Source organism: Asparagus officinalis, chromosome 1 (assembly GCF_001876935.1).
Source record: "Asparagus officinalis chromosome 1, Aspof.V1, whole genome shotgun sequence".
NCBI classification, from domain to species: Eukaryota; Viridiplantae; Streptophyta; class Magnoliopsida; order Asparagales; family Asparagaceae; genus Asparagus; species Asparagus officinalis.
The window spans coordinates 86,448,270-86,460,451 of NC_033794.1; the positions used below are offsets into that span (position 1 = coordinate 86,448,270).

General features: G+C 38.4%; 1 protein-coding gene across 3 annotated transcripts in view; it reads right to left on the reverse strand.

The window, feature by feature from the left end:
* The window catches only part of LOC109827163, an 8,976-nt gene extending 2,562 nt beyond the window's left edge, over positions 1 to 6,414 (reverse strand). The window contains exons 1-5 of one of the 3 annotated variants that reach the window (XM_020394131.1): positions 6,242 to 6,414; positions 2,103 to 3,125; positions 1,730 to 2,021; positions 961 to 1,170; positions 511 to 684 (exon numbers count right to left, since the gene is read on the reverse strand). In XM_020394131.1, coding sequence (XP_020249720.1) covers positions 511 to 684; positions 961 to 1,170; positions 1,730 to 2,021; positions 2,103 to 2,959 — 1,533 coding nt within the window. In that variant the 5' untranslated portion in view covers positions 2,960 to 3,125; positions 6,242 to 6,414. Of the gene's footprint in view, positions 1 to 510; positions 685 to 960; positions 1,171 to 1,729; positions 2,022 to 2,102; positions 3,126 to 5,876; positions 6,202 to 6,236 lie in introns of those variants that run through there. The other 2 variants (XM_020394138.1, XM_020394132.1) reach the window with 2 other exon arrangements.

The window sequence follows — 12,182 nt, forward strand, 5'->3', positions numbered from 1 at the left end:
TTGGTGGGTTTTCCGTTTTTTTTTTAAGGATGGAATTTATAGGAAAAATCCGAAAGGAAGAAATTTGCATAACTAATAGGAATTAGGAAATTGACAATAAAATATTGAGGAAAGCATTAAACATCAACATAAGAAGATATTACATGCAATATACAAAACTTTTAAATCTAAAATCCTGGCTAAGGACGCCTAAAGTGGTCACACTGAGAACAGGCGCTTAACTGCAGCTTTTGCAGGCTGTTTAAACCAACATATGAGCACATAGAAGGCATACATGACAATGCACTAAGAAAATTAAAAGCTGAGGAAAATCTTTACAGCATCTCTCCTTTTCCTAATTTACTATACAAACTTTTAAGTTAATATAGTTTTGATCTCATTAGTTATTTATAATGAATTCTGTAAAAGCAAGGGCATCAAATAAAAAAGTCTTCTGCTTCTGCATATATTAGATTTAGTACTCTATTTGCTACATGTACATGAACTGGAGATAAATAAACTCCTACTTACAGAATTTTTAAGCTGTGCACCAGAACCAAAGCTCAAATCTCCAGCAGGGATGGGCAAAACTTTTGAATCAACAATTGGATCTGAAACAGGATCTGTTGGCATATCATTTTCCGATTCACGTAAAATAGCATTAAACATCGCAACATCTAATCTGGAGACGCATTGTTCCATCACCTAATCGAAATAAAGAAAATCATATTTAATCTTTCAAAGAAAATTAACCAATCAATAATGTTATTCAACATAGATAGAAGGGAGGGAGGAAGGTAGGGAGGGACCAGAATATTGTGTAATTTATGTTTCTAAATGCCAGATTATCATATGTCATAGAAATTGCTAGGAGCTACTAAAAAAATTCATGCTAGTTTTTCTCAAATGAATGCCTGTGACTTTAACTTGAAAACTACATCTTTTAAAGAACGGTACTAAAAAGACATTTCAACTTCATACCTTTCTTGCTAACACAGGCAAGCAGCCACATTCATGGCCCCCTGACCGGACTGGACAGAGTCTGGTAAAGGCATCATGAAAAGCACTGTTCCAAAGGTTGATTGAAAAACTTCCTTGCTCTTGATCACCTAGAGCTGGTCCTAACATCTTTTCATGGCCTCTTGTCGGATACACATTATCCATTGGAGATTGCATGTGTGGAGTCAAGGTCTGGAAAGACAATCATTAACAGTTTATGTATAACTATAGTACCTTTTTAAAGCCTAGCTGGCCAAATATTACAGATAATTTTAAGCAATAAAATAACATGACAAATTTCTGAGCTGTATGAAATAAACAACATTTACATCATCATTTATTCCTCCATAACAATCATATTAAATTATTACATAACTCTTGTCCTCACGGGCAATTTTACTTTTACGGAGTACATACCCAGAATCTCACTGATTTATGCATGGATAGTGAGTTTTAGATACAAATAGTAAGTTACAGCTAAAAACAGAAAAGTAGCAACCTTTGGAAAGCTATTAAACAAAACTAGTAATGTGCTTGAATGTAAGCTGATGGTATGCTTAAATGGAATACTTGCTGAAAAAGAAAAATGAGGCTACCAGTATTAATATGTTTCCTAACAATATACACTTCAACAAAAAAGAACTAATAAGAATTTACAAGCACCATTTATAGAAACTAATCATAATTTGTAGAATCACAAAGTTCATAAAGTATATGCTTATGCAAAATTAACCAAGAAATGAAATTTTACCTGCCACCATACTGATTCAACAGTACGAGAAAAGATCCAAGATTCAATCTTTTCCAAGGCGGCAGTAAATGTGCCAGTTTCTTGCCAGTCATTTACTTGTTGCGTGAAGCTAGATCTTTTTGCTTGTTTCTCACTGGAGCCATTTTTCCATTTCGACTGGGGTGATTTACCATCTTCTTTCTTGCCATTGGCCTGGATAATTCTTGCAGTTGAGTTTGAGTGGGACAAATTTCCAAATGATTGAGATATAATTTCTCTTAGTACAACTGTATTTGACAGCCAGTAAGTTAACCTTGAATTGGGGGGGAAAAGATGTTAGTACACAATTTTTTTTTTCAAAATGCCTAGGTCTGCAAATGTGTTACTTAGTTACCTAGAAACATCATTGCCGCATGATTTGGCAATCAGCACAAGTCCAGAAACCGTGTTTTTTGCAACAGTAGCCCTCTTTTCTTGTGCCCAGTGCTTACAGGCATGAAGATACAGCCTTGAAAGACGTCGTGCAGGTGTGTGGACCTTATGTGCTGAGTTCCCATGCTCTGGTACCATGGAGTACAGAGAAATCTCAAGGGCAGCAACTTCTCTTAATTCTTCCTCGAGTCTATCAATTTTCTGTTCCATCTCCTCAATCTTCCGAAATGTAATTCTCCTGTCATCTTCGATGCTATTCTCATCCGTACCAACTGTTTCGTCATCTGTTCCAACACTCTGATCACATATGGGAGCCTCATCCAGAACATCAATCTCCTTAACATCTTCTTTCGTCTTGTCATCACTTTCTTCAGATAATTCTGACGGAGGTTTTGAGGGAACTTTCACATTGCCAGGTTTCCCGTTATTGAGAGCTTTAGGAGTTGAAGAACCTCTGCTGGGTTTTTGAGCACTTCTTTGACCGCTATTTCCCGTCTTGAATTGCACCTTACTAGAATCCTGTCGTTTACTACCGCTTTTTGGTGTACGAGTACCATTCTCAGCAGATTCTTTTCTTGTAAGCTTTCTGGATACCCGTGAAGCTCCTTTTACCTTGTTGTCTTCATTGCTCTGTGATGAAAGAGAGTCTCTTCCAGGCTCATAATCTGATTCTCCATTTTCTTGTTTGACATCTTTCTCAAAGTCACTTGAACGGTTTTCTCTTTGTACTGAGTTATCTTTCGCACCCATTTCAAAAGATGTTGCATCCACATGCACCTCTTCAGACCTGTTCAAGTCATTGGCATGACCTTTGATCATTACTTATCCACATATGCATGACACTGCAGTCGGATCAGTTACAGAACATCTTAACAGTTCATCCTCGAACTGGAGTCAAACAATCCAACTTGCATATGTAACTCTCAACAGACGTCCTCTTAACCGCAAAATGACTGGATCATGAGAGGGCTTTGAAAGTTTTCACCTGAATAGAAAAGACTTTTCTAATTCAACATTTAATCCATCATGACCCATATATCACTGTTATCTTAAATAGTAACTCACGATTAAAATTAAATATTAAAAGTAGTCCTTTTCTTTTTAAAATTACTAACAACAAAACTGAAACACTATTACTGTTGATGGTAGAGCGAACTACTGAATTGGTTTAGCAGATTTTCAGGAAAGAAAAGTGAGAAAAAGGGAATATCCTGTTTTACTGATACTGGGTAAAATGGACCCAGATATAAACAACTTAGTACAATCAAGTTTAAAGATGACCATACTGAAAAATCTGAAAATTCGTAAACACTTATCCACTGAAAATAGTAAAAAGAACATATAAACTGACCATGACAACAAAATATCTTGTGACAAGTACACAAACCAACATCTCCCTTCTTATTTGAAACTACCACATGGAGGATCGTACTACAGGAGCATAAGCATGAAGTCTAGAATCAATAGTGAGGAAAAAGAATCTTAATGAGTGTGTTTTTCTAGAATCTACTGGCCGTGCACCAAAGAGAAGATAAAAAAACCAAAATTAAAACAGAAGACAAAAGGGACAACTAATATTATATTCAGCATATAGTATACAGCAGAGACGTAGAGTTCATAAAACCTCCACGCATAAAGTATAAAATCATCTGAACAGGTTACTGAAATCATGACAATTTTGTAAAGGAAAAGGTTCTGATTAGGTAAGTGGACATGGAGTAATCAACCATAAAGGAACATTTTAGCCAATATAAATCTATTGCAAGAAAAAAGCATATCTGTGGATTTTATTGTTAAATTAAACACCATGAATTCACTACCTATAATATCACATGTGAGTAACTAGAAAGAGATTCTAATCAGGGATTTTCCTGAACTCTTAAAGCTTTAGAAGTAGAACTAGAAGTCACCTTTAAACACACACTTAATAAACACACAAACATAATCAACTTAAGAAATGATTAAGAGATCTTGCTTCTACATTTTTATTAATCAAATGGATATGATCAAATAATGAATAATCTTACATGATCACATGAAACAATGAAGACCGACAACATTCAAGGACATCTTTTTATGCTGCTTGTCATGTTTTCACATTTTATTGTTCTAGAATATCGTGGCAGTAGTTAGTGGACTATGGTGTTACTAATACAAGAAATTTGAGAAAATCAAAAACAAGAAATCTCATGATGATATAGAAAAACTACCGGATAAAATGCTTTATTGTAACTTGAAAAGGAACATCAGAGCATCACGATAAATTTACACTTCAATGTAGAGAACAATTTCTCCTTACTCTATAAAAAGTGTTTGACTAGTATAGTAAACTAAACCTACCTTCAGAGTATGGTTGGTAGAATCAAAACTAAATTGCTGTCTGGGGATAATGAAACTGTGATCACAAATTTACAGATCTATGGCAGTGTTATCGCACATTGACAACACAGATCTATGGAAAGGGATGGAGTCAAAGTTTGTAGATTATGAGACAGAGTTTTCAGGCTAGAGAAAACTTTCCTCGACAACATCAAGTCAGAAAATTAATAAGAGAATTGCGGGAAAAAACTAATAATAAATAGAATAAGTATCCGCAATCAGTGGAGGGAACTTTCACGGTGATAAAGATCAATGTTTGACCCACATGCTTTTTATATGGCCATGAGACAGTAGACCTTCTATTTCATAAGAGTAATGAGTTATCCATACATCTCAATTGAAAATCACCCAATTTTTTTTCCAAATAAACAAGTAAGAATACAGGTTATTATAAACTTGAAACAGAACTAAAATTCTACACAGACGATTGGCGTGTGAACCTCTCCTTTCTAAGGAAAAGGGAGGGTAAGAAATGCAACCAATCTTTTTGCGACGCATACCATTAGCCCAGGACCAGTAGTGTGTACCAATACCCGGATTCCCCATTATGCTCTGAAGGCAAGTTTCCTTGAAGAGATAAATCATATTATTCCAACATTGTCTCCTTAAGATTCCCAAGCAAGTTATCTTCGGAAAAAGAAACAGAAGAAAATAAACTAGAGAACAGATGGATCAATGACTACAATGCTGTTTTAGTCAAGGTTTTTCATGTATGATTGGTTGACCAATTCCCAATTCAATGATTCATGGTTTCATTTTAACTCAACCTTGTTACCCTTTTTATCTTACTGTTAGTCTGGGACTTTGATCATCTAGCTGTTACTCTCTTAATCTAATATGCATAACCTGGTTTGTGGCACTACGGTAAAAATTCAATCTGTCATCTAACAACTGCCCCTAAAAGGAAGTCCATGGAGTATACTAAACAATCTGGTGAAGTGAGTGCTCGTTTAAGAAGAATGTTTCCAAATAAAGATCCTCGACTAGAGATTGAACATTCTACGAAACAGAAAGTAGATTAATAAATCTTCAGGCATCTCTCTTTTAAACTATACAATAAAAGAAATTTTGAGCAACTAACACAAGCAATGGAGGCTAAACAACAATCAGATGAACTATTACAGAAATCCCAATTATAAAAACACGACTAAGTTAATTCCCATTGTACTCCAACAGTGCATACGAATCCTAACAACAGGTGGAAAAATAATTTTTTTAAAAAGGCACAATTCAAACTAACAATAAAAGTAATAATAAGCTCCGATCAATGCTAACCACAAACTGCCAAAACATAAAACTGCTTCTACTGACATATATACATAGAAATTTAAAGCAACAAATTTTGTAGCAACTCAACCTCCAATCGAAGCAACAAAAGCAACATCTCCGACTCATCAAGACTCGGATCTCATGATCCCAATCCAAACCGAAGAAGATCGACGACCAACCTCACACTCTCCCCTTCAACTTATTACTGATCTCAACAACTAAAGCGAGGAAACAAATCGAGTCACGAGAAAGTAAAAAAAAAAAACCCCTTTAGAAACGCCAGAACCCAACTTTTTCTACAGATCTCGACTAATACGACAACTAAAGGACGACAAAAGCGATCGCAAGTCGTCGAACCTTCAGAGAATCTCGGAAAGAGAGCAGCCGACAAGTAAAATCAAAAGGCGAAAAGCAAAGGAAAAGATAAAGAAATGGAAGAAAATGGTACTCAACAACGAAGAAGCTTCAATTCTCCGAAGGTTCCGCCGCCCGAATCTGCAATGCCGACGGACTCCAAATCGTTCGATCAACGAGATTTGATCGGGATTTGAGACCCCGGGCTCCTGAACTCCGCGCTGCTCCCTCTCGCTCGTGAGCACCCCTGCGGCTGTTACCAATGGGGGGGGAGAGTGCGGGAGTTCTGATTGTTTAAAGATGATATTAGGTTCTGGTCACCGCCCTAGGACAGTGTGGGAGGTGACCGGAAGCAAGCACGATGCGACAGGCTGCCTGCTGCAGCCGGTTACTGGTGACCGGGAACACGGGTTAAGGGCGTCGGTGCGAGAAAATGACCGGTAGGTCCCGGTTGCTTCTATTTACAGGCTCGCTTTAAGGCAGAAAGCTAGGGCTCGGAAGTAGATGGAAATTACGAAAACAGGCGGTTCGCGTCGTCATCGGGCTTCGTGCTGGTTGTGGGCTGTATGATTTGAACCCACGAGTCCGTAACAAATTCGCCGCAGTTATCGAGCGAGGCCCACGGAATTTGTCGTCGGGTGGTGGAAAATCAAGTAATCGGGGCCGTTGGTTACTGAGGATCTTCGACGTTCGAATTAATGAGCTAACCTCCAAATAGAAAGACGGATGATGATACAGCGACACGAGTAGCGATTCTTTTGACGAGGAAATTTCATATTTTTTTTATTAGCTTTTTTCCACTTTCTATATTTCACTAAAAATTCCAATTTGTCATTGAAGAGTTTGATTTTTGGACCTCGGTCGATGGTCACGAGCTCGGAACTAGATGAAAGAACCGATACGTGCGCTCGCACAATTTGATATACTTTAGGCATATGAGATGTGCAAATTTGGAGGGGAAAAAAACAAACAAACAAAAAGGTCTACGCTTTATGCACGTGTTGTGTCCAGCTGAAGACTAGTTACGTTTTTCACATAGGGAAACGTTTAAGGAAGCATGAGTTGATCGCAATGAAACTAAAACCTCGTTTGGGTTAGGTGATCTCCAACCAGCATCTAAAAAGGCAAAATCTCTAAATTTTAAGAGTAGAACCTCTCCAACCACTCTCCAAATTTGGAGATCTTCAAATTTGGAGGGTGAAGAGAAATTTTGGAGAGTCTCTCCAAAATACTATTGATGTTTCATTAATTACAACTTTACCAATTTGAACTATTTAATTTCTTAAAAATTATCACTTTGCCATCATTCTTAATAATTTAAATTAGATGTTTAATTTCAAATAAATATAGTTAAAAATTATTAATCTAATATTTGAAATTATTATATATTTAGAAAGGTCTCGTTGAGATCTTTAAAATGAAACTAAGATTAATATTTTTTTAGTATTATTATGTTGTATTGCATTATTAATATTGGGTTCATTTTAAAACTCTCATCGACACCTTTATAATGTTATAATTTTTTTCCAAATAAATTATTAAAAATAAAATTATTAATGTAAACTATATCCAACATTATTGATTTATATGGCTTTTTGACAAAATAAAAATAAAAAGGAAAACATTTAGAGAGTGTGGGTTGGAGCAACTCTCCAAATTCTACCCTCCAAATTAGAATATTCCTAGAATATTCTAATTTGGAGGGTGAAATTTGGAGGGCATGGTTGGAGATGCTCTTAGTTAAACAAGTCCGGCATTTTATGGTGTCTTTGGCTTTTTTTCACCAAAATTCAACAAAGAACGGCAATAAATAAAAAAAGTTTGGTTTTACCTAACATTTAAGTTGCTGGTGTAGGTGAATTGCTTGAACATAATGGAAGATAGAAGCAATATTAATGGTATCTAACGATTTGATAAATGTTGGCTCTAAAGTTGTTGTCAAGTACGTTCCTCCATATTTGGCTTTCTTCTCGTTGGGATCCCAAATGTAGTTTATGCTAAGGCCTAAAGTCACGATGTGGAAAAGCCACATCCATGGATAATATTTAGCAAGCATCTTTTACGATATGTGGTCCATTTTCAAATTAGATGGAACTTTGATTTTTTTTGCACATAAGCATAAAAACCACGTCAGTCTATGCAGTTCTGTGATTTGCGAAGCATAAGAGGAATGCAGATAAAAAGTGGTGACGTCTTTCGGTTTCTTTCCGACATTGTGGAAAAGCTCTGTCTTAACTACAGAACCTTCATCTCTTATTGTATTCTTGCTTCTCTAATTTTAAGCTTATATATTCTAATCTTCAAAAAAATTCAATCGTCTCTGATTTAGAGAAGGACAGGGAGAGGGGAAATCGTCGTCTGTGTAACTGAAACTCATATATATGTTGAAATTGTAAATATATTTATTAAGATTATCCGCTTCACCAACCCTATATTATAAAATGAGGTTGTTGGTTAGGGTTATGAGATGGACACCCAAATAAGTGGGTGAATAATACATATAATCTTGGAGATAAGATATCCATAATCTACCTAGTGGGGAGGTCTTTCTCTAAAGCCTTGTATACATATAAAGAGTTTTTGATGATGGGTACGAGAGAGGACCTACACCATAAAACTTCATATAGCCGTCATCTCATTCTCCGTTCAAATTCGTGCTTTGTGCAGTAGTCGCGGGGTGATATGTAGTGTTAGCCTAACAAAACAAACCGTGGGGCCCACAAAGGTGGGCCCCACAAAGAAAAATGAGATTTCGGTGCCGTTTTCTTTGAAGAATGAAAAAGGTGGCGGGTCCCACCGGGTCCCATAAATATTTTATTATTAGTGGCGGGTCTCACAGATAATATTATATTTGTGCATAGTGTTTTCTCAAACACTATAAATAGGGCCCTAAACTCTTAAGGAAATCTCATCCCAGAAACAACTCCTCTCATAGAAGAGTAAGAGAGAAAACACAGAGAAAGAGATTGTGAGAGTTCTTGGAGTGTATCTGATCAAGAGAGTGTGTTCTCTTTGATCTATTCTTTTGGGATATATAAGAATTTGGCGTCGTCGTTGCACCGTGGAGTAGCTCCGAAGGAGTGAACCACGTATATCTGTGAGTACTCTGGTAGATCTTGTGCCTTTATTTTGTGTATTGCGTCTCCGTTAGAGGCGTTCTTAATGGGGTGTATCCTAACAATGTAGCGGCTTCTCGCCAGCTGCACAGCGTGGTCTCCCTCTGACTGTTAATCAAGAAAGACATAGCGATTTTATAGAAACGGTCTGTTTGGTAGACCCTAAAACTTATTATTTACGTTTCCTAAAAGCATGCTAGGATTTCTTTTTTCCCCCTCTTTGCATAATCTAGTTGTAAATTATCCCTATTGCATGCATGCAGTTTGGCATTAGAGCCAGTTGATGGCAGTTATCTAACATGGGATTAAGTATGGATTGTTTAAGGTGCTGGGGTCCTCAATCTTCTTTAGATAGTTTGTCTTCAAGAAGCGAATCACATCCCACACATGAACAACATGTGAGAGGGTTGGAGTTGTGATCTCCGATCATTCCTCCGGCAATCAAGTTAGTGTTCAGCTGGAGTGGAGAAGAAGAAAGACCATGTGGTGATTTTTAGCAAGAAATTGTTTACCCTAAGTAGTAAATAGCATCTTTCCTTTATAGTAGATCCAAAGGGCAGATGCGTAACTTCGGTTGAATCCAAGTAGGTAGCTTAATCGGTAGCTATTTTATATGTGTCGGCTGCAGAAGGAGATGGGTTGCCTAGGCGTTTAATGTGGTGGTGACGAGGTATGCATGGCGCTAACAAGGTTCGATGAGTCATAATGACTTTTGGGACTAGAGCAATAATGATTCTGATCATGAATTTAATGTGATGTCGATTGACTGTCGACGGGGGGCTTGAGGATAAACCACCTCCTAACTCATCTCTACAAGAGGTTCGGTAAATGATGTCTTTTGTCTCGATCATGCGAGGGAGCCGATAAGTACCACCTTTTTACTCGGCCTCAAAATTTCTCGACCCAACCTTGTAGAGTGCAGAGGAGTTGGGTCAACTCAAATGGTGAGTTTCGAGTGAGGACGTCTTTCGACTCGGCCTAACTTGGGAAGGGTCGAGAGTTGTTGCCGTTCGAGTTGTCTTGTATAGGGTGAGGTTGATCTGGTATTGAGTTAATAAGGAACACGTGTCGGCTCCTCGTAGAGAATTAACACTTAGCCATTTTTCTATGATATAGCATTGCCCCTTTTACTCGAACTTGGTTAGTCGAGTCCGAGTAAAACTTGAACAGTCTAATGTTGGATATTAAAGGTACGTTTATGAGAAGACTAACAAGTCGTTATTGATGTGATGTTCCGAGGTCATTGGAGATCATGCGTCGGTGTCGCCTCGTTCAACGATCGTTGATGGCATGTTAATCGAATGGCAACGCTTTGATTTTTGAGTGGTCACTTTAAATTCCAAGGTGGTTCTTAGCCATCCGTTAATAATTGAGTCGATCATAATGATCCCGCCATGTACCCTCCTCCAAGCCTATAGATATCCATTCTTCTGAATGGCTCATTTATAAATTTTCTGAATCCTTGAACTCTCTAGATTTTGAGTGATTTCCAAACTACTCCCGATGATCTATCTTCCAAATGGCTTCCTTTGCTACCACCGTCATATGTAATGAAGCTAGAATTGATCTGTTGAGGAAGTTTCACTCCAAGATGTGCTCGATAAAGCTCGAGAGCTACTACAACCCATATGATATCCCCTGCGAGTTCATGTTATCAGCACAAGAGAGGAATCAGACTGTGTATGACCACAGTGGTGATGTTGCTCCAGTGTACATCTGACACTTGGAGTATGGCCTCCATCTTCCACTCTATCTCTTTCTTCGCTGCACTTTTGAGGCTCTAAGGGTCTCGCCTTTTCAAATCAAATCGAACTCCATCACCACATTGGTAGAGTTTGTGGTAATCTGTCACCGGGTGGGAGTCAAACTGACTCTCCACATTCTCATCCATCTTCTCAGCATCAAGATTGAGAAGAATGAGGGTCATTACTATTTCTAAAATCTAGGTGGCTTCAATATCGTCTCAAATGCTCCTGAGTCGAACAAAGACTAGAAGGAGAAGTTTATATGGGTCTTTGGGGCCAACCCCATCCTTTCTTGCTCTGCTTGGCCCAAAATTAAGAAGGATGTCCTGAAGCCGGATATTCTCATAGTCGATGAGAAGCAAGGGCTCGAGAAGACTTGTCCTATTCTGGGTCACATAGAATCGAGAACTTATTTGATCCTGCGCCTCTATGGGTGACTGGCATCTCTAGAGTCCCACTGACTGAAGAAGACAAGATCCGAGCAGCGGTCTTGTCCATGCTGCTGAACTAGACTCAAAAATGTCTGGGGTCTGAATTGGCCTGGCCGTGGAGGTAGTAGCAAATGCTACTGAGATTTGGGCTCGGTTGGCTGAGCTGAATGCTTCCACTACCCATGTTGAGAGATATGAGAAGAAGAGGAGGCAGGTGCGGAAAGTAAATAGCTAAGGTCCTTCTGGAAGCGCCAAATTAGCGGGGGCCACAGAGGAAAACATAGCAGAGTTGGCCATTCATGCTTCTACTCAAGAAGCTGAGGAAGGCAAAAACCTCACCACTCCTATCCCTGAGGCCACTCATATAGAGTTGGCCGACGTTGTCGTCACTGTAGACAAGGAGTCCCCCACTTAGGCCAAGGGGGTGAGATGGTGCTGTTCGAGCCTACGGATGTCTAGGTTCAGACCGAGGAGGAGACGACTCGTCATTTGCAGCAGACGACTTCATTTAAGAAGTTAGCCAAGTCTTGGGCTTTTATGGTCGTCATGGGCTCAAATTGTACATCATATTCATTGAGCTCTACCAAACAGTTAATCATTCTTCCAGAAGTGGTAGGGTTGTCAAGTGTTTTCTTGAAGGGTAGGTTTGTCCGCACTACTACGATGTGTGCTTGAAAGTAGGGGCGAAGCCTCCTAGCTATGATTATGAGAATGAAGAAGGCCTTCTCGATGAGAATGTAGTTGAGTT